Source organism: Nestor notabilis, unplaced genomic scaffold (assembly GCF_000696875.1).
Source record: "Nestor notabilis isolate BGI_N333 unplaced genomic scaffold, ASM69687v1 scaffold15699, whole genome shotgun sequence".
Lineage (NCBI taxonomy): Eukaryota > Metazoa > Chordata > Aves > Psittaciformes > Psittacidae > Nestor > Nestor notabilis.
In genome coordinates, this window is record NW_009944201.1 from 7,194 (window position 1) to 29,587 (window position 22,394).

The following is a 22,394-nucleotide window of genomic DNA, read 5'->3' on the forward strand; positions in this document are numbered from 1 at the left end:
GCCTCTCCATCTGCTCTGGATTGTGTTGATTATTTTGGGGGGTGTTTTGGTTGGCTTGTTTGTTTGTTTTTCTTTCTTTATCACAATACGTATTACATAGCTATTGTTTGATAGGATGTGTTATTGGAATTCTATCAACTGTGGCTATAGAAATTAGATAGTAATTCCCTGTGGTATTAACTGTACATATCTGTATTCACTATTCCTTCTAGGTTGTGTCTTGCAATTGAAAAGAGGCCCAAACTATTGAATACCCCATATCTTACTGTGTAGAGCCTTTGTTTTGCAGTGGATTGGTCCTACTGATGAGGTTGCATATATTGATTGCAACTTCCTTTGGCTTCAGGGGATATGTTCCCCTGAAGAGGAGGATGACCCTCTGTTAGAGATGATCCTGTGGTTTTGTTCTGTGCTGATCTGCAAAATAAGTTAACTGGTCTCTTTGCATATGAATGTAGCCTCAGAATATTATACAGATTGGCACCTTTTGAAACAAACTGAGAGGCTATCTAGATTTCCTCTCTTACTGAGGGCAAAGGGCTTACAGAAGCAGCTGTGTGTAACTTAGGTAAAAAAGTGACTAAGGTAGTTTAATACTTGATTCACCAGATCACAAGGAAATCTTAAAAAAACACAAATGTGGTGATTTTTGTTTTGGTTTGTGGGGTTTTTTTTGTTTTGTTTTTTCTGGTTATTTTTTGTTGTTGTTTTTTTTTGTGTTGTGGTGGGGGGGGAGTTTGTTTTTGGTTGTGCTTTTTATTTTAAGTGTGAAATGGCATAAAATCAGTGATGTTTTTTCTAATAACTTTTCTTCAATAGTGTCTGTTCTGGGAAGCCAGACTGTTGTGAGGAGAAAGTGCAGTGCACTGCATAAAGTGGTAAACTGGAATTTGTGGCAGCACTTCTGGTTTTAGCTGTATGATCAGGTTGCTAAATAAACTTTACTTGTTTCTGGTTGATTTCTCTGCTTATAATAGAGAATAACTCTTGAAAAGCAACTGATGAACCTGATGAACTTCTCTTTTAAAATGAAACAAAGAAAATCCTGTGATTCTTACCCAGTAAGGTTGTTGTGCTGAATATTGTTCTACAATTATATACCCTGTAAGCTCTGAAGACAAAGCAGTGGCATTGTCTGATAATTCACGCTGCTCCGAACAAGTGGCATGATGCCGTCAGCGTTTCAGAGGTTCTTGTCCGTGTGACACCCTCAGCCGGGGTAGTTTTTCACGGCTGGTGGTGCTGTTTCAGGGTTTCCCACGAGGTGTCACTGCGGGTTGAGGGGAATGGAGCTCGGGGCCAAGTTAAAGAACGGTTCAAACGTTAAAGTGGTTATAAAGTGCTGCATTCATGCATGAACTTAAGATGCAGTATTTTTTTGTTTTTGTGCACAGCAAAGAAGCGAAACTTGCTCAGGACCTGGCAGTGCTGGCTGGTTTATGTTGATGTCCAAAGGACAAAACGTGGGATGCAGTCTGTGGCACTGGCATTCAGGGAAAGAAGCTGTTTGCGGTGAGAATGGAATGGAAACAAGCAGCGAGGCACTGACCATAACGCCATGGTTTTTACCTGTGTTCTGTTATCTCTTCCTGCAGTGACTTTGTTCCATGTTAGATTTTAAATTATTTTTTCCTCCTTTTGGGGTGTGTGTGTCTTAATTCTTCTGGTACATCCAGAGACTGAATTTCAAAGATTGTTGTTCATACATTTATTTTCTGGTGAGAGGAAGGTGGTTTCTTGCACTGAACTATGGAACCTGCATTTGAACATGTCTGTAACATACTTTTTGACAGCACATCGTGGGCAGTGTGGAGAAGACACTACCAGAGCTGCACAGGACATAAAATGAATGTTTTGGCTCTGCAGCATTGGGCCCAGAGCCTGCAATTTCGAGTAAGTCCCAGGAGCTTCACATGCTACCAGATGTAATTCATAAGCTGTGTGCACATTCGACTGATGTTGCAGATTAATAAAGAATAGGCCTTATACTCATTTGTTTTGTGAATTGCAGTACTTATGATGGAAGAACATATTAAAACGTGAGTAAATGGAATGAAGCTGTGTTGGGGAAGTTCAGATTGGACATTAGGAAAAGGCTCTTTACCAAGAGGGTGGTTGGTCACTGGAACAGGCTCCCCAGGGAAGTGGTCATGGCACCAAACCTGTCAGAATTCAAGGAGTGTCTGGGTGATGCTCTTGGTCATATGATTTAGTTTTAAGAAGTCCTGAGAGAAGCAGGGAGTTGGACTCAATGATCCTTACAGGTCCCTTCCAATTTGAGATATTCTATGAAGATCAAACCAATTTTTTTACAGGAAATGTAGGTAAAGCAAACTGGATCCATGTCTTTTATTTGGTAGGAAGCAGACTGTCCGAAGGAATTGTTACTGTCTTATACAGTGTTTGATGATAGTGGAACTATCAGAGTTCTCTCCATCACACAAACTAGCCACAGGTCAATAGGAGGTAAAACAGGTGTGTGTGTTTGCAGCTCTGGCATTTTGAGCAGGGCATGAAGGGTACTTGCATCCAGCTGAACTCCAATCCACTATCCCATCAGGAGGCAAGATAGCACTGGTCAGCTGTTTGACAGCACCTGGCCTCTTTGTAAGACAACATTTCTTATGTCCTAATGAATTTCTATGAGTATGTTTAATTCCATTTTGGGGTAAGAAAATACAATCCAGCATTTCATATTCTTAAAAGGTTTTCAGCTCCTTCAGTAAATAGTTCATCCCAGCTGGTGAAAACAGGGCAGGTTTTCTCTCTTTCAATGGAACTGACCTTTTGTCCATGTCATTAAATGCAAATGGTGGTATTTAATTTAGCCTGTGCTGTAAGATGGCAATGCTGCCTGGTTTTCTGCTACTAAGGAGATAAACTCGTGGCTTGCAAAATCATATCTCAAGATGTGATTCTCTTTTACATGAAAAAACTCTGAAAGAAAGCGTATTATTTTGGCATTTTAATGTAGAAAGTGTGAAAATGTTAATTAAAAAGAAAAAGTTTAGTACCAATTCTTCGTCTTTGACCTTGTCTATGCTGACATTCTTTTGATACTTGTTCAGTTGATTGGTGGGAGGTTGTCATCACCTTGTGGGGAGATACCTCATTGCTCATGAATTTGCTATTGCCTGTGTGTTCTTCCTCTTGTCTTCTTTATTCTGCTTCCCTAATCTTGTCTGTTTTTTTAATCCTGTTGCCCTCCCTACTCAATTGTACTGTCAGGCTTGGTTGCAGTGGCGAGAGCTGTATTTATACAACCAGAGTAACAAGCAGAAAGAGACTAGGCCAGTAACTCACAATCGGCACTGGGAGTTGAAGAGGTGCATGGAAGCATGGCTGGGATACGTAAACCTTCACAAAGCAAAGAAACTTCAGACTGGTGAGTGAAAATGATGAGTTAGGACTGGACAGGGCTCAGCCCCTTTGCTTAAGGCACAGTGATGGTTTTTTCTTTTCTAGGAGATGCTGCAGTGTTTCTGCTTACTCAGCAGATGGTGAGATGCAGCTTGGACTATACACTGCTAAGGCTAGCTAAGGTTATATGCTGAACTGTTGAGGAGATAACTTGCTTTCCATGTGATTTAAAAGAAAATGTTTTATAGTTCCCTTGATGAAAACTTGCATACTGCATATCATATTCTGACTGAGATGCCTGTGGTCATGCATGTATTCAGGACTATTATTTGTCAATCTGTGTGTAGATTTTTTTTGTTAGTCAGACAAATCACAACTTACATAGGATGGTGAAGAATATTACACCAATTCTTTTGCTTCTTCCCTTGAAGTCACTGGAGTAAGTTCAGACGTTTGTGTGAGTTGCCTGCCACCAATCGGTGCTAGTGGAAAATAATCCATCTTGGATATCTGGGAATTAGTAACAGGAGTATGCTGAAATGTAAGCAAGTTTGTGTATGTATGTTGAACAAGTGATGCAGTGTCTTAACTTTCCCTTCTTCACTGAGTACAGTAGTTTACTGCTTTAAAACTGCCTTTGTGATCAATAGGAACAATATAGTCCATAGCTGAGTCTTACTGTGAATTCTTACCATCATATTTCAGTTAGAGCTTCTGTCACTTCAGAACCAATGATTTAAATGTCATGGCCTTACCTGATAGAAACGAGCTGAGGATGGAGCAAGTCATGAGTAATTTGTGTGTTTGTTTTCCAGAGCTGTCCCAAGAGCATCACCGAAGCAGGATACTCCGGTGGTGTTTCTCTAGTTGGCAGCTGTCATGGGAGCGCAGGAGAAGAATGCATGCTCACCAAAAGGACATGGAAAAACTAGCAGCAAGGATTACTTTATGGAGAGTCTTTGCACACTGGAAGCATTGTATCCAATCTGTATTTAATCCCTAACAGGGTCAGGTTAAAAACATTTCCACAGGGAAAAGATATGATTAATAAACAGGAATGTTGTGCAACAGCGTGGGTGACAACAAACATGTTGTCATTAGTAAGATACATGTACAGCTCTACTATCAATTAGTATAACTGTTGCAATTACAGTATGTTAGCCTGCTGACAGCTAAGAGCCAGCAGAAGATAATTTAGGGCTGGAGAAGAAGTCGTTACTTAACAGTGAATCAGAAACATATTGTGAACATGACTGTAATAAAAACTTGTGCAGGTAACAGTGCTGGAAATTAAGGTAGTGAAGCAAATTTAGATCGATATCTAGTGCCCCTCTGTGGGAGAAGGTTGTGTATGTGTCAGGGGGGATGTTTCTGTGTAAAAGATCCTTTAACGCAGTGGCAGATGTTGTACTGTGTGTGGAAGAGACCTGGCAGTGTGAGCTGGCTGAAAAACACTACAGGCGTCATCTGTTGGTAAGAGCACTGGTGTACATCAGGTGGAAGAGACTGTGGGGGAAGTGGGATACTCCTGGCTGGCATTGTGCCTTTGATACTAGTAGTGCTGTGTGGGTGTTAAGTGCACCATTTTCTGCCAGGGTGAGTTTGGATCTGCCATCAGGTTTCTTAATTCCATCTATTCTGAAATCTGCCAGTTGAATCCAAATGGGGAAACTGTGCTGCTCTCCAGAATAATTATTTCAATTGGGAAACTGGTGCTGTAGCAGATTAATCTTGATTCTACTGGCCATTTCACCATGATACTGTGTTTTCCCCTTGATTTTCCCTGATTTTTTTTTTTCTTCTCACCTCTACCTCAAATGTTTCTGTCTGCATCAGGCATGAGCAGGCCTCCAGCTTTTTTGGAACTGAATTATGTTCAAGTGTGGATCAGTACTGATCATCAAACGAATGGCAGTCAATAAACCTGTTTAGATCATAGATTGAAAACATTGACTATAAGAGACCATTAAGGCAGGATGCTTTCAGAATGCTTTTTATCACGTTCATCCCTGAATCAAGGCATTGTGGGATTGTAGATCAAAAGACCTTGTATAGAATAGACGTAAAAGGGAAGTGGATCTTTTCTATTCTTGATAAGGAGCAAGTTAGGAGTCTTGAAGCAAAGGAAGAGATAGTTTGGGAAAGGATGTGGGTAGTGGTGTTGATAGCTGAATGAGGAGTTAGATGCCTCGTAATAAAACCCTGGGAACGTGCAAGGGAATTTTAGTTTAGCTGGAGAAGTAACAATTTGTGAGGGGAAATTGATGCATGGCTTTGATGACAAGTTCATAAATCTCAGTTGTTGCAAGGAGTAGCATCAAACAGATTGTAAGGAGCAGCCAGTTCTAAGCTGTGCAGTGCTGATCTGGGTTACATGAAAGTTGTATACATTTCTTGTTGTTACAGACACTCGGGTTTAAGGGTCTTTGGCAGAATGTTGAGAATGCTCATCTTCAGCAAATGAGAAAGAATCTGTCACACCGTCAGCACCAGGTTACAGTGAGTCTGACCTTTCTTTGTGTTAGTTTTTCTTCAGCTGTCCTGTGGGCTTCCACTTTCATCTACAAAATGCCTTTTTTATTAAATCAGTGGCTTTGTTCCTAAATACTAATAGCACAGACAACCTCCTATGTAAGTCAAGTGTCAGTCTTAGTTTAGTTCCCTGTTTTCCTATGTTTATGGTGACTTTTACCAGAAAAATTCATAGCAGGTTATAAAACAAGGTTGGCATGTGAAACAGTGCAGGAGACAACCATTGCAGCATGCAGTTTCTGTAGGACATTTAATAATGTCTGTCTTTGGATTCTCTTCCTCCCTTGATATCTATGTTTTTTCATGTCTATTGTTCTATTTCAGGTGCTGCAGAAGTTCTGGAACCGTTGGAAGTCCCGTTTGGAAGAGAAGGAAGAAGAACAGCAGCAGGCCTTAACAACAGTGGCTTATGCCCGTTATAGGTACACAGAGAAATGCTGATAGAAAGTTGTACAAATGTAGGATTTGTGGGCCTTTGATTATCTTTTAAAACCTGATAGTACCTTTGGGGCATGACCATTCTCCTGCCAATTGCTCTTACATTTTCTATGAGTAGTAGAGAATTTATATCCCCTGCTTCTCTGTGAAATGTGAGAAGGAGATTGGTTTAAGCCTAGCTCTGAGGCTTGTTTAGATTCACTCAAAATGAGTCCAGGTCCACAACTGCAGTCGTGCCAAAATAAATCTGTTACAACTGCTGGAGTTATTCTAAGTTAAGTTTACAATGTGAAATTGAGTGAAATTACTGGGAATATTTCTTCTTCAGAGGTGCTTGGTGTTTCTGTTTTCTGTTAAAAGTAGATGCATGCTGTAGGTTCTCATCATCTCTTAAAATTCAGACACTAGCCTTTGTCTCACAGTAATGATACATCTTACTAACTACTTTTACTGGCATATTATGGAGGCAGAGACACACGCAGGAGTTACAAGAGTGTGTTCTTGTGCCTTGTGGAAATCACACTGGGTAGAGAATATTGACTGGGAGAGGAAAAAAAAAATGGGTGCCTTTTCTGAGATGCCTTAAAAGCCTTGCCTGGGCTTGTATTCTTACCTGTGGATTCAGTGCTGACTCTGCAGGTAGAGTTATGATTTATTGTGCTGTTATATGCTCTTACAATGAGACCCCTCCATGGGCAATGGGACACTTCTTCCTGTGTAAGTTGAGAAACAAAAAAATATTCTTTAACATTGAATCTTCTTTTTAGTAGACTTGGGACCTCGCACCTCTCATTGGCAGAGAATAGTTACACCCTGTGTTCCAGATTCGTACCTTTCTGTCATGAGAAGCCTGGCTTCACAGTTAAAAAGCAGGCTGCAAAAAGTCTGTTTTGGCTTGGATATAGGCTTACTCTTCGGCAGATTCACAGATAGGTTTGGAGTGCAGCTGAGTAATAAGGGCAGCTGCATTTCTGCAAGCAATTAGGAGTTTTTCCCAACTGTTTTGAGAGTGCAGCTGTGCTGTGTTAGCTTTTACCCTCTGGAGACAAGGAGAGAGAAAATGCTCGAACACTCAGGACCTTAAGCTTGGTGAAGATGAGTTGCAGCATGCAACTGCTGCACTGTAACTCATGCCTCTCTCACCAGAGAAGGGATGAACTTGTTGGTTCTGGAGCCATACTTTGATTTCATGGGTCAGGAATGTTTTTGTGTGCAATCCTTTCTCCTTAGAAAGAGTATAAATTAAGTCCTATTTCCTGAACACAAAGGAACAAATGATAAGAAGTATGTTCTTTGGTCAGAGGTCTGGGGCTGCTTTTCAACAAGACCTAAGTAAAACTTCCATGGCAGCTTGCCAGAATTTAGCTTCTCTGTTGGTCTCTTGTGCACGTGTGTGCTGCCTCCCAAGTCAGTGCCCCAGTTGCTGTGTCTCATGGTAAGACCTCGGAGATATCCCAGAAGGGCCACCAATTGAGATTTGTGACTGTCTGCAGATCAGAGACACTCTTGCTGGCAACTACCAGTACCCTTCAGGAAGACTTATGCTGTTTACCACCTCATAAACTTGTAATGAGCTGTAACAGCTACCTACCAAAAATTACCTGGAAATAATCCAAGTATCTTTTAGGCCTGTTTAGACTGGAGAAGAGCTGAGACTTGCTGACAGTCTAATTAGTACACCCACATGACTGAGGTCTGGAAATAACTGATGTGCTGTTTCTACTATGCTGTAGCTCAGGCTTCTGGAATAGGAGGCTCCTACTATATGCTGCTTCTGTGAAAGAGATGTACAGTGCTCAATCACAAATATCTATTAATTGCATTTTTTGAGTACTATTTGGTAATGATTCTCCCTGGGGAGGACACAGACTAGGAAGTATTATCTTTGTCTAGAGAGAAAGAAGCTTTGGTAATGAAGGCAGTTAACCTGGCCGTGTTCATAAAAGAAGACTTTGGTAGAACCTCTTCAGTGTTAAGATCAGACCACACTGCTCTTAATTATGTGTTATTATAACTTTTTTCAAGTCCTATTACAATGTTTGTTTTGGTTTTAAATAGAAAAAGTAGAGTAGGATTTTCAAACTATTTCGAAGGGAGGAGGGATTGGACTGTATTTACAGTGGAGAAGAAATAAAAGGTTGTTATATATTTTTTTTTCTTTGTGTTTTTAAATATTTGGTCAGAAGTCAGAACAATCTTTTGAATGATCTGAATGAAAGCAGAGAGTTCTGATAACTTCAGAAAATTCACTAATCTTATGTCTTCTATGTAAGATTTGCGGGGGCAAATTGTCTTTTTTTTAACCCAGAGAATAATGAGGACATACAGCTGCCTGATTTCCAAAGGTGGCTTGTAGTGTTTGAAAAATCAACTAACTGTTTAAGTTGTAGATGGATTGGTCTTTTGACATTCATAAAATCCTTCTTTTCCGAAGGAATTCTCTCCTGTGCTGACATTCTCCCTTTTTGCTTGCAGGAGGGTGTTGATGAGACAAGTATTTGACACGTGGCTGCTGAAGGCCTGCAAGCAGCAAGAATTCCGGAAGGCAGAGAAGAGGGTAAATCTACTCTTTTACCTTGCTTAGGAAATAGAGGGCATGGTTTCTTAGTCACTGTCTGTGAACATGAGTTGGGATGAGATAGACTTGTGTATTTTAAGTTCCCTTTTCCCTGTGGGGGATCAAGTCAGGGAAAACAGATTACAACCAGTATTTACTATTCGCTTTTTTTGAGTTAAGCTATTTATTAATAATAATAGTTTCGAGACGTTGTTACTAGAGGGTAACTATTCACACAGTTCATTCACTTACTCTCTCACCCAGTAAATGTCTATTTCATAGTTACCTGGTTGAAACAGTAATAGTAATAAAGAGCCAACCCCAACCTATTTAAAAAGTTCAGGGTGGTGCTGACAAACTAGTTGTTTCTAGGTAGGTGTCCATAAAATCGCTTAAGGGATCCTTCATTTCCACAGAGGTATAGATAATTCTGTAGTCTTTATCTGTAGCAGCTACTGCCACCTTTTATGTGGTCTGAGTTCCACAGCTCCTGGTTGATGGCAGTGTGTGTGTGGCCTTATGCAGATATGGCTGACTGTTGGCGTTCCGAGATTATCAGTCCCTGCAGATTCAACAGGAGTGTTTTTTGGAGCTTATCGGTTCTGGGGAGTCTTTCATATGCTACTTATGAGCGTGTAGTTTTCCTCTCTTTGGCTCGCTGTTTTCTGGTGGCAGTTTCTCCATCTGCATGCATGTAGGTCCCTGTATAATATAGTCACATAAACTCAGAACAAAGGGGCTTGGGTGACATGTTTAACGTAAGAAGAGGAAAACAAACACTGGACAGTTCTGTGCATGTCATCTTTAAGAAATAGGCCACTTATAAACAAGAGAAGGCAATGTCATGAGTTCACTGCCACCTTCTTCCCATTGTAGGCTGCACTTCATTTTGAAAGGCAGCTATTGCATTGCTTCTGGTGCTTCTGGCGTAGAAGAACAGCTGCATGTTTGGAGGAGCAAGAGAACTTGGTTCGTGCACAAGGTCACTACAGCAACCTGCTGCTGCTAAAGGCTTTCTGTCTTTGGAAGCAAAATACTCAGGAGAGAAAAACAGAGTAAGAAGTTTATTTAAAAGGGAGAATGATTTGGGTTGGTCCTGTGGTGGCCTACTCTTGGCAAAGCAGCTGTTAATTCACAGTGATTCTGACTCCTTAGGTATGCTTTGGAATCTACTAGCTTGTCCTTCAGTAAATGACTTACTGAAAATAGCAGGTGTGGGGTCAAGTCTGTGCTAGACGGGTTCAGTAACATGAATTGCATTGTAGAAGAAATAATTATTTTTCTTATAGGAGGCTCAAGGAGATGCAAGCCTTAAGATTTCACTCTTCAAAGTGTCTGCAGCAGACTTGGAACAAGTGGAAGGAGGTGAGGGAGTTAACAGATGGGGAAGAGCTTGAATCCTATTTATTTTGTACAGATTGCTTCTACCATATGGCTAGAAATTAAATTGTTTATTTTAAATACTAGTCATTCCTAAGCTCTCCTTCTTTTCCAGGTGGCTAAAACCAGTTCAGCGTGGACAGAACAGGAATTGTGTAGGGAGGAGAGGGAGTTCTTTGACTTCTTGTTGGCTTCTCTAATATAGTGAGAATGGGACTGTAGTTTAGGAGATTTACCCAGGGATGTAACCAGAGTTAACATGATGAAATTATCCCTAGACACTACTGTGCATGTCCTTCTCAAAGTCAGAAGTTTGCAGCAGGGTGTAGTGTGGTCTGTAGTTGTGTACAGGTCACAGCAGGCCCTATCAGATGGCTCTTCACTTTTATGCTGGGCCTTTCCCTTACCATGATGTGATGGACCACATATGCCTTGCAGCATGTCTTACTGAGATGTTTTAGAGTTGACACTAGTATGTTGGTCCAGAACTGTTAACCTGAGTGAACTGTATCAGTCTTCAAAAGGATTTCTAAAAAGGGCAGGGCTAAAAAAGCCTCAACTAGGCCTTCTGGAGAAATAGTAGGGTGCAGCACTAGTTTGAATGAAAACCTATTACAGCAAGATTAAAGGATAGATGTTTCCCCAGTGACTGGGAATGATCCTTTTCCCTCTTTGCTGTGCCACTGCCTGTTTTCTCTCCATCACATGTACATGTCTTTCTTCTCTCCACCCTCACAGTATGTGGAACATCAGCGTGAGAAATGGAGGAAGTTGGTGCAAGCAGACGTGCACTATCGGCACACGTTACTGGGCAAGACCTTGACAGCCTGGAAGGTAGGAGGGAACATCCTTTCCTATGAGGGATTTGTGTGTGTGTGCTGAAGTGCTTTGGTGAGAACTGAAGAGCTGCCATGCTGTTTCACTCTAGGCATTTGCATAGCAAGGTAGAATGGAGGCTTGGGTGTAGATAGGGTGTATAAGCTCTAGCATTGCTTTCTGGAGCAAAAGAACCAATGTAATCATGTGGCTTGGTGAAGGGTCTGTCATAGCTGGCATTAACTAGTGTGTAATGACTCTTCATCTCAGAAAAGCAGCATTTGATTTCAGTGGCTGCAACCTCCTTTTCCCTGTCCTATACTCCACTGCTGCTACTACTCTCCTAAGCTGCTATTAAGAGTTTCCAGATGTCTCCTTTCCTCAGATGTTGGCAGTTGAGGAAGACTTTACCTCTTGCTGCTTTTCTTGCAGACTTACCAACATAAGGTACAGTGCATTCTATCCCAAGTAGCTGAGAAGGAGAACTGGCACACCAGCCGTCTGCTCCGGTAAGCCTGTTTCCTTGTGCAGCAGGAGAGAAGTGACCACACTGCAGTCAAATTACTCCTTTTCTTTCATTGCCACCTTTGTCAATTTTTGAGTGGTCAACGCTGGGAATTGGCTCCCCTGTGCATTGTTGTTTCTGTGCAGATCACCTAGCTAAAAGAAGTCAACTTCTTCCTGAATTTGCTCTGTTTTTTATTTAGGCCCATAAGAGACAGCAAACTCTATCATTCCCTGTAGTGAGCACACAGATTCTACATGAATAAAATATTATAGCAGCCTGGAAGATGTAGAGGCTGTCTTGTGTAAAAAGTGAGGAGAGTGGTTAAAGATAATATCATCACTTTGTATTGGTTGTAGTTGCTTTAGTTTTAACTACCTCATTTGTTTTAATGCTGTACAACCACAGTCACTTGAAGAGCCTGATTGATTTGGCTTAAGATGCTGAATTTAAGGGTGTATTCTGGTTTTGTACTGCCTTCAACGGAGACCCAAAGGGGCAGAAGTTGATTTGCAAGACTGAGTTTATAGAGAGAGCTGGCTTTGGCTCCCCTGTGGGTTGGAGGGTGCCAAATGAACAAGTGAGAATCATTCTTAATGGGTTTTGTTTGTTTTTTAATTTTTATATATTTATATGCCCAGGCAAGTTTTGTGTACGTGGAGAGAAAATGCTCTTGCTCTTGTATGTGAAGCTAAGGCAGCTATTCAGGCAGATGAGCACTACAGGAGAGCAATCCTGTCAAAGGTAGGGTCTCTCTATAGCAGATACCAAGTCTTAAGTACAGATGCTAGTTCAGGCATGGGTCAGGTAATGCAGGATCAAAAACTTAATCTAAGAGCCACTACTAAGAAAGATCTAAAAAGTGTGAGTCCCATGTTATTTCTACAGGCATCTCTGAAACTTGTCTCTGAGTGAACTCATGGTTTTGACTCTTCCTTTCTCCCCACTTCCTAGGAGGAAGGGAGGACCAGTAGTATGATATAGTGTAGTAGTATTACCTGGGGTGGGGGGAAAGACAGGTGGATGGAAAAGGAGTATGAATGAAAACTGCCGGGGGACCCTCTGCTGTATTTACTTTGTAGGAAATTTGCACTGTCTTGCTGAGCCCTATGTGAAAAATTAGATGGGAGTGGTTGTGGTGCCAGCAGTATGGAGTACATTGCTTCCCCCTCCCAAGAACATTGCAGTCAGTCTGTGTCCTGTCTCTTGTTTGTATTGCACCTTTAGGTGCTGCTGCAGTGGAGGTACACTGCCCTGCTCCAAGTGTGTAGCCGTCAGCAGAAGATGATGGCTGTGATGCAGGCCAGAAAACATTTGGATATGGGTGAGCTGATGGAGATATTAAACTCTCAAAAGACTTAGTTATTTATGTATGATCCTTAGAAAGACATAGCTCAGTAGAGCAGTCTTTTGTGTCATCTGTACAGATGTCTATTAAGCCTACAAAGGATGTCACCATGGAATGGGGAAGGACTTGGGACTCCAGTGGTCAGTTGAAGGCTGCTTGTGTTACTTTGCTTCTCTGTTGGTTCCTTGTCCCCCATCAAGGGAATTTTCCATTACTAATTTTGAGAAGCTCAGATGCCTCTGTTTTAAGGGCAGTGCAAGTCATCTTACCAGTTGCTGCTTCAATCTTTCTCTAGTAACTAATACAGAAAGGCCCTCAAACTTTGCAAGCATTTTCATGGTACCAGCCACCTTCTTGACATGAGGACTCTGAAGCAGCAGGGGCAAATGATTTCCTAAGGATTATAAAGAATGTCAATGGCAGCAGGGAAGACTTGAAGTCACGGCTCACTGACTGTCAGCTGACGTGTTTCACAATCCTTCTTTCTAGGGCTGAGTACTGTCAGTGTTAAGTATTGCTAAAGCAATACTTAAATATACTTAGAGCAATACTTAAATACTTTCGGACTTAATCTGGAAAAGTAGCTGATCGCTTGATACTCTCTGAGTTCATTTGTCTTCTCCTAACAGTGCATTTACAGTCCATGTTTCTTCACTGGAAGGAATTAACTAGGGAGTCTCTGATACTGAGGGCTCAGCAGCACAGGGCAGCACAGCACCACCAGCAGCACCTACTCCAGAAGTACCTGGTGAAATGGAAGAAGTATCACCAGCAGTGCCTTGGGAAAATGGTGAGAGGGACCATCAACTTCCCCAGCCAGTGACCCAGTGTTGGAAGTTACAGGTGTGGAAGAGCAGGCTGTGGCCCCTGGTGAAGGGAATGGTAGTGACTGAGCACAACACCCTTGTGCACTGAGGAGGAAGGAACTTGCCTGTGTCTTGCCCGAAGAAGCTTTGGTAGAACTAACCAAGAGACGAGAAGCTGGGTTTGCCCTGAGTGACACCATTAGTGAAATCCTTACTGGGTTCGTAGATACACAGATACTGTTACAGCAGAGGGCACTTAGATATTTAGTGTCGCCTCAACAGAACAAAGGGAGGATGATAAAGGCTGTTTGATACCTGTTCTATTCTAGTAGCTTTTGGCTCAGATAAGTGGGGTTTGTCTGCAAGTGACTCACTGTTTTGCTTGCCTTACAGCTACTACAGAGGCTGGGAGATCAGCTAATGACTCGTAGACTTTGCTCTACTTCCTTCTCTTGCTGGAAGACACGGGTAAGGAATTGACCCCAGGGTAGCTAGCTGTTTGCTGATCTTTATCCTTTCTTCTCCTTCATACTCCACTCACTCATGAGAATATGAGGACCATAAGGATTGATTTAATCATTTTCTGGATTTTTGGTTCCACTAGCAGAAGAGAAGCCTTGCTGTATACTGGGTGAACTAAGTAGGTTATTGTGCTATAGCTCCACCAGCACGTCCTGTTTGGTTGATGCTCTGGCTAGCATTTCTGGTGTGGGATATGTAAACTCCTCACCTCTTTGCTGTGCATTTTTTTCCCCGATAGCTGTTGGAGCAGCGATGGGAGAAGCAGAAGATGGTGCAAGCATTGTGGCATTGGTCCCTTTCATTGCAGAGGAAGGTAGGGGTCTGTGAGGGTCAGGGGCAGACAAGTGGATTTGCAGATGTGCAGATTATGCACAGGTTTGACTGCAGTTGGCAGAGTGCACACTCTGAATATCTGTTTCCTTTCATCTTTGGGGGGTGATATGTTATTTTAGGATGCTGGAAAACTGACTCTAAATCCTCTTACCAGATTAAAAATTGTGCACTTTTTCCCCCCTCCAGCCTCAGCTGACTTAAATCCCTGTCTCTTTGCCCTTGTGGTAGTGTCCTGCTGTTGCTATAGCTCTGCCAATTACTATCCAGTGGAAAGGAAAGTGTTTCTGTCTGCTGGGGGAGTCCCTGGCCCAGAACCTGTCTTTGCAACACTCAAGCTGTTTGTTGGTCCTCTTGTAGGTATTTGCTGCTTGGCTCAGATTTACCAAGGGGCAACAGCAGAGGAAAGATTGCACAAAAAGAGCCACAGGAATTTACCACACTGCTCTTCTGAGAGAAGGTGTAACCCAGCTCTGGAGATACACCACTGGCATGAAACAGTTGCAAGGACAGCTTCAAGCACAGCACCAGCTGAAGGTGACAGAGACAAATGATTGTTCAGATAAATCCAGCAGTGGTCTGCTCTGATCTACTTTGTGTGTATATTTGTGTGCACATGTGTATCTTGGGAGCCCTACATCTTGGCACTTGTGTGGATCTGACATACACTTTTGCCTGTGATCCTGTCCTTTCATGCAGCTGAGACTAGAGACTTCAGATTTGTGTTGCTAATTTGGAACCTTTCTTAATGAAGTGATTTCAAAACTGGGCAATTCCTACCATAGATAATGCTGGATGAAACCTTTGCTTGTGGCTACTGTCTGATCTCTAAATTCTGTGCTAGAATGAAGCATTAGAGGCTGCATCTAGTCCTGTCTTAGCTTTAGCACCACTTACACCTTCAAATGTGGGCTTGTGTCGCTTCTGACTTTGAATATCAGCCCAAACTTGTTGTGTAGAAAGGAAGATAGAGATGCCTGTATTGTTTGCTCTCTTCCTGCTCCTGGGCAGCTTTCCAAGCTCTTTTCCAGGTTTTCAAGACACTGTTCTGTTTCCTAATGTGCAGCCTGCCTCATTGCAGAAGTACCCAGTATATTTTCCTTACCCAAGTATTACCACAGTGGACCTGCTAATTTAGCTTAGAGAGCTGCTGTGGCTGTGAGGTCAGCAGAAATCTCAGTTCCTTTCTGTGGTGTTCTCCCTGGGTGCCGTGGTGTTGCTTCCTACTCCCAGCCATCAAATGCTCTGCTATTCTTTGTGTTGGCAGGCAGCCTACAACCTTCACCAGTCAGTGTATCGCTGTGCCATGCTGTGGAAACAGAAGGCTCTCTCCAAGAAATTAAATAAGCCTTGTTCTTTTCTGCCACCTCTGAAGAAGCAAGTCGCGTTAAAAATGCGTGATGTTAGTCCTGGGACAAGAGGACATTCAGCAGAAGAAGAGCCATGGCCTTCAAAATACAGTCGCCTACCATTTCACCTTGCTGATGGGGACCCAGTTCTCGGTGATCTGTGAGCATGCTCAACAGCTCAGAGTTCTAGTCCCACCTGCATATATGTAGTTTTACATCTGTGTAGTCCATCTGTCTGTGTCTCTCATTTTTGTATTTCCAAGTTTTCACATTGATGGCTGTAGTCCCTAACACTCTCTCTGACCCTGCATCATGTGGCTGGTCTTGCAGTTGTACAAGAGCTGTGCATAGTGAATACATCAGCCCACAAATAAACAAAGGAATTTGTGACTTTATACTTAAATATCAGCGACAAGTAGGATCAGTTCAGCTATATACTTTCTGCTGTGTTTCTTGATATACAGCTGTGAATTCATGGAGCATTATCACTTGTCATAGAACAGTAACACAGGGAAACATTTGAAAGATGTGTGTGATGGGACTTTTAGCATCGTGAGAGCTGATCTTGTCTGAGTGGCCTAGAGCTGTCAGTGAAGCTTTTTTTCACTGAAGCCAAGTATAGGGTTTGATGAAATGATAAACATCAAGATTGTGGCTGTGCAGAAATGGAACTTTCTTCTTGTCCCTTTCTTTCCCCTGGGGAAGCTAGTCCTTAAAAATTTCTGATCGTGGGGCAATTTCAAGGAAGAATCTTCCATGAAGCTTCTCAGTCCAGGACAGGAGCCTTAAAGGGGAATAAGGTGATAGCTTCACATTTCTTTAAGCTAGTATATGCTGCCAGAAGAAGTAGTGTTGCCTTGTTCAGTTCTGTCCTTTCCACCACCCCTTGTGTTGGCACAATCCTTCATAGAGTAAACCAGATTGTGACATTAACACAGGTCAAAATGTAGTCTTTAAATATTATTATTGCATGCAAGGGGAATGTCGCAGAGCAGAGATAATGATGGAATAGGACTGTTTCTTTAGCTGCAATGCCAGCTTATGCCAATTTAAATTACATATTGTTTCTGTTTGTTCTTTTCAGAAATGCCATTCAACGAGCAAGGTTACCACCACAAAGGCCTGACTTCCTTCTGGGATCTCTAGAAAGCCAGGCACTGCTGGGATCTCCTTTTTCTAGGTAGAAAGTCTGTTTTTAAAAGTAACAAAAAAGAGGGTGGCTTAGAATGGGATGTGCTCTGCTTATCCCCTCAAATCCCCTGACCTTCATAATACAGAACGCTCAGTAATTACGGGATGGTGCATTGTTCTCTGCTACCAAAAGGCCATCTTAACCTTAAAAACATCAGGTTTCTTTGTAAGAAGCAGACAAGAAAATCGAACTTCAACTAAATAGCAACTAAGGCCTTTGTTTTATTAGTGAGAGATTTTGAGGGAAAGGTAGGGCACATCACTTCCTTACAAAATGAATGGGCTTAGGGAATAAGTAAAGTTGTGGGTTGTTTTTCTGTCAGTCTTGCCACATAAACTTGGAAGTTTGAGTTGTGCAGGATGCTTTTTGGCTCGTAGATTGTATTTGCTCCACACCAGGTTTGGGTGTGGATTAACTGATCTCCTGGGGAATCAGTAATGATTCTGGTGGTGCAGAGCCAGAACTGCCATATTTCTCTCTGTCTTGGCTGAATCAACTTTGCTGCTCTAAAAGGAGCTTTTTTTTTTTTTAATTATTTTCCCCCAAAGGTTTGTGCTGCTGCTGAAAATGTTCAATTAAGCAGCAGTTTCACTGTCTTGTGTTCTGCACTTGAGTTACGGTAGCACGTCTTAGCCCTGAAACTGAGGGAGCTGAAACTGCTCTTGCTATAGAAGCTGAAATTGTGTCTAAGCAGATGTTTAGACTGAACTTTTATGTGAAACTGTTCTGTAGTTAGCTTTAGAAAAGGGAAGTAGCTATTGATTTCCTCTCAAAACCCATCTGAAATTGCTGATCCTGCTCCCTCTTTCTCTTATCCCAAACCAGTATGAGGCAGGATTTTGTTAATGGATTGAATACACAGCTCTGAAGAAACTGTTTCAGCCTGGATTAATGTGGAGAATTTGGAGCAGGGCGGGAGGAGTAATGGAAACCTTTGCTGCTCTGCTGCTTTTTTTGTTTGGTTTTGAAATCGTTGTGGTGTTTTGGTTTTGTTCGTTTTTTTGGGAGTTTTTGCTGTTTGGTAATTTGGTGGGTTTTTTTTTTTTTTCCTTTTAAAGTGGGGTTTCCCTTGCATAGTAAAGCAGCTGACTGGAAAGCTGTATGCAAGGGAATAACAAGATGACCTCGTCCTCCTTCTTTTACAGACGAGAGGTGCCGTTTCAGCAAACACCTGTGAACAGATGTCCTGGGCAGACTGGGAACTTAATGCAAACACCTGAAGTGGAAGAAAGTACCAGTAAACATCTGTCTCAAACGGGCAATACCACTCAATCCTACCCATCTCTTGTACATGCTGTACCACTGTGGACACAGGATGTGCACTGTGCTACTCAGAGGCCAGAGATGAGGCCTCCTTCCTCTTTCATGACTCACATGAAAGCTGGAGCAGAAATGGTGAGTGTATTGCTGAAGGATAAACTAGCGTGCTTGCTGGGCTACTGTCAACATGCGTGCTGCTTATTGCTGGGTTTTCCTGTGGCTCTGCTGGAGTGCCCATCGGGCTGTTGAACCATTCTTTTCTTGTTCTAGCTGTCATCCTAAAAGCTGACCAAATTAAATGGCTCTGAATGCTCTAGAGTTCTTTACCACCAGTCTGAAGCAATGTTTCACTAGCTGACCAATCCACTTGTATTTCATGCCTTTTTTCCTGGTCTTGTGTCTTTCCTAGCTGGATGCTTTTCCTAGCAATTGACTTGAGAGTGCTGCTCCTTCAGAGTTCAGAGCAGTTACAGTTTGCCAACCAGATTACAGGGATTTAAGAGCAACTCAGTTTAGAAGCAGTGGCTGTGGCTGACGGTCCCAAAAATTGAAACTCACTTCCCCTGCAACTAGGTGCTTGCACTTTAACCTCCTGTTCCATGCCAAATAGGAGGTGTTAATCTTGATGAAGTATCTCCATGCTAGAAATTAAAATGCCTATTTCTTAAGCTCTGCTGCTTCTGTGGTATTTTACGAGAGGGGCTCAGCGACTACAGGGGGTGTTTGAGTGGGAGTAGGGTTGAGTAGGTCAGGTGCATTCTACTTGTAGGGCTTACTCAAGAAAACCCTTTGAGGAAAAAACATGGTGTCATTTTGACCCTGTAGAGACAAGGTTGGCCTGTGAGCGGCCACAAAGGAGCCCATTCCCAAGACTCTCAACAGGACTCTATGGAGAAGTTACGACCAAACTTGGAGCCACGTTTGCTGTCACCTGAAAACTTGGTGGGAAAACGGAGTCACCAGACTGCAGGTAGGTCCTCAGATCTAGGCTGTAGCAGTTGTGTGTCCTCCTCTAATACATCCAAGAGTGTAAGTCAGCTCCACAAAACATCAGAGAGACAAGGCAGTCCTGTATGCCTGCTGCAGGAGCTGAAAAACACCAGTCATTCCTTTTTGGGACACTAGTAAGAATTTTGTGTGTTCTGCTGAATCAGGGGGCTAACAGAGTGTTCTGGGGATTGAAAGAAGGGAACTCCTAGGGATTGGCTTCTTTTAGCAAGAATGTGCTTGAGTGCTGGGATGTTCATGTATGTGAGGCTGAATGTTTCCTCTGTTTCAGGAGGGAAGAGCTCTCTGTTTACTCTATACTTACAGTATGGTTGTAAAGGGGACGTAAGGTGATGAAGCACCTCCCAGCGTGGCGTTTAGGGCATGAAATTTGTGTTCCATAGAACTAGACTGACTTTGTTCTAGAGATGTAAAACACTAAATAATGAATAGGCCAAACCAGCATTTGTAGTACTAAATCATTCACATTTATCTTTTTTTGTGTATGTTTAACCTGAGTCTTTGGAGCTTGTAATGCTGTCAGGACTCCTTCCCTCTCACTGTACCTGATCTTTTGGGCAAACAGGTACATGTCACAGGGTGACAAAACATGTGGAAGGACTCCAGGAGGGTTCCATGTTTCCTGTCTACTAACTTGACTTTCATTGATAAGGAGCAGTGGATGTCTGTTGTACTTCCATTGCTTGTGCCTTGTATCTTCCATTCAGCTGAAGGGGAAGAAAGGGAGCACAGTTCCAGGGAAGAAATGGTGTTACAGAGGAAGCTGGAAGTTGAACTCCAACACATCCAACAGCAGATGCAGTACTACTTCAGCAGGCAGCAAGAACTCAAGTATCTTGAAAAGCCCCTTTATTTATCCAGCCTTGCTTCATGCTGTCAACTTAATATTGCACTTTTTGTATGTATCTACTTTTAAAATAACCTGTCTGTTCACAGCAGAACTGTGAAGAAAACAGAAAAGATCCAGAAGTTTTTATTTTCTCTTTTTAAGAGTTTACTCCAGGTAGGAGAGAGTACACATGCCACTTCTTTTGTAGTCAGCAAGTGGTTTAATTATACCTTTGGCAGCTGTTACAGAAAGCATGGCAGAGGTATTGGGTGTCATCTGAAGGCAGTACAAATGAACTTGGCGTTTAGCTCTATGAAAGAGCTAAATTCTTACGAAAACTTAGCTTTTCCAACTGTCAATTAAAAAAATATGGCTGGTGTTTGACAACTTCTCTACTAGAACAAGAACACATTTACGAAAATGGCTAGTAAGAAAACGGGGCTGTCAGGACAGGAAGATGTCAGGAACAAGCAGTAGGAAATGTAAACAATTTTCAGACAGGTTTCTCTGCTTTCAAGCATCTCTTTTTTTAGACTTTTACCATTCACTGGTTTGAGACAAGAAATTGGGTCTTATTGCAAGTATCAATCTCAAGTCTAAGTTGGCTTAGACTGCTGAGCCTTCTAATTGGCACAAGAATCCCTTAATCCACTTTATCAGGTCCTGTCAGCAGCAGGCAGAGATTCTACAGAAGTGGCTAGAAAACAGCACACAACCAGAGGACCAAGATGGTGTACAAGATGTTCAGGAAGAAATGAATCAGGTCTGTAAACAGCAAACAAATTCAAGTTACTTAAGTGATAATCACTATGCATTGCACTTAGCCCAAAGGCTGATGGAAGTTGTGAGCAATTGTATAGTAACCTGCTACTAACATGCCAAGAGAATTGAGACTTGTAATCAGAAGTGGACTGAAAAGCACAACAGGCTACTGTGTAGATGCATCCTATTTGTTCAGAAATGTAACTCCAGCTCCAATAGACCTTTCTAAGGCTATTTCCAAGCTCTGTAGCAGGCCTTAGTGGATTCAGTCTCAATTCTTTCCCTGAGATTTCTCAGGACAGTGTAGCTACGCTACAGTGACTGCATCTGCATTACTCTCAGTGCCCAGGTTTTAATACAGCCACATGGGTATTGAACTGGTAGCCCTAAAGCTAGACAGTGCTTGGCTGTTCCTGAGTGACGCTATCCTGTCACTTAATGGTTCTTAAGTGGGGTAATACAAAGGCAGCTAGAGCTTATTCACTCTTCCTCTGTCAAAAAGACTAAATGCTGTCTTGCTGTACTAACAGCTTATGCAGTTCTCTTTCACTTTCAGTTGCAGGTGAGGATCAACACTCTCACCAAAGCACAACAGAAAGAGAGAGATCATGTGCAGAGCCTGGTTGCCCGCCTGCATGAAATCCAGATTGTTCTCAATACATGATGCATCTGAACCAATATTCTAGCTCATGGGTAGGACTTTTTGCTCTTTTCATAGTGGGGGAGGATGAAGATTTATACATTCTCTTGGCCTATATATGGCAATTTTATTTTATAAATTAAATATTTTTGCTTGCCTTGTTTTGTTAATACAAGTGGTTAAAAAGCACACAGGAGCTATATACCCCTCATGCTGCGTTCACAATACCTATTTTAGGTTACCCTGACATTTCACAAAGATAAGCAACACTGATAAGACTCTTTATTTCAAAATCTTTGCAATTAAATGAGTTCATGTCAGTAAGTCATACACTTTGACATACAAAAATAGCATGCTACTGATACAGTTGAATTAAATGGATTCTCCATGCAGGAGAAATTCACAGCATTATCAGTACCCTCTAGGAACTTTGCTTTTTCACTTCCAGGGTGCATCGCCAACCACTGCGTAACAGATGTTGTTTGTTAATCAGCTAGCTCTGCACAGTATTAAGACTATCACAAAACCAGCCACTCACAGGCTGAATCCTCTCCTCCTTAGGTGTCTAATAAAGCACACAACAGGTAACCCATGCTCCATTACTAGGCTAACAGTAACCTTCAGATACTGTGGATGGTGATGCTGAGTATGGAGAAATTAAAGCTCAAAGTTGCTTTGGCTGTGTCTGGGTGGCATAGGCCCCAGTGGAAAAGATTCAGTGGTCTTTCCTGTCGTCCACTGGAACGAATTCACTTTCTAC

General features: G+C 42.1%; 1 protein-coding gene across 1 annotated transcript in view; it reads left to right on the forward strand.

Moving 5' to 3' along the window:
- SFI1 (Sfi1 homolog, spindle assembly associated (yeast)) overlaps positions 1-21,658 on the forward strand; it is a 27,914-nt gene extending 6,256 nt beyond the window's left edge. The window contains exons 6-30 of the mRNA XM_010022325.1: positions 1,395-1,512; positions 1,794-1,893; positions 3,229-3,385; positions 4,176-4,337; positions 4,763-4,833; positions 5,767-5,859; positions 6,217-6,314; positions 8,806-8,887; positions 9,764-9,942; positions 10,177-10,252; positions 11,006-11,101; positions 11,516-11,592; positions 12,230-12,332; positions 12,816-12,912; positions 13,566-13,726; positions 14,136-14,210; positions 14,503-14,577; positions 14,955-15,131; positions 15,862-16,103; positions 17,028-17,123; positions 18,281-18,530; positions 19,221-19,365; positions 20,111-20,234; positions 20,893-20,995; positions 21,551-21,658. Of these exons, the coding sequence (XP_010020627.1) occupies positions 1,395-1,512; positions 1,794-1,893; positions 3,229-3,385; positions 4,176-4,337; positions 4,763-4,833; positions 5,767-5,859; positions 6,217-6,314; positions 8,806-8,887; positions 9,764-9,942; positions 10,177-10,252; positions 11,006-11,101; positions 11,516-11,592; positions 12,230-12,332; positions 12,816-12,912; positions 13,566-13,726; positions 14,136-14,210; positions 14,503-14,577; positions 14,955-15,131; positions 15,862-16,103; positions 17,028-17,123; positions 18,281-18,530; positions 19,221-19,365; positions 20,111-20,234; positions 20,893-20,995; positions 21,551-21,658 (3,065 nt within the window). The remainder of the gene's footprint in view (positions 1-1,394; positions 1,513-1,793; positions 1,894-3,228; positions 3,386-4,175; positions 4,338-4,762; positions 4,834-5,766; positions 5,860-6,216; positions 6,315-8,805; positions 8,888-9,763; positions 9,943-10,176; positions 10,253-11,005; positions 11,102-11,515; positions 11,593-12,229; positions 12,333-12,815; positions 12,913-13,565; positions 13,727-14,135; positions 14,211-14,502; positions 14,578-14,954; positions 15,132-15,861; positions 16,104-17,027; positions 17,124-18,280; positions 18,531-19,220; positions 19,366-20,110; positions 20,235-20,892; positions 20,996-21,550) is intronic.
- The last annotated feature ends 736 nt before the right edge of the window (positions 21,659-22,394 follow it).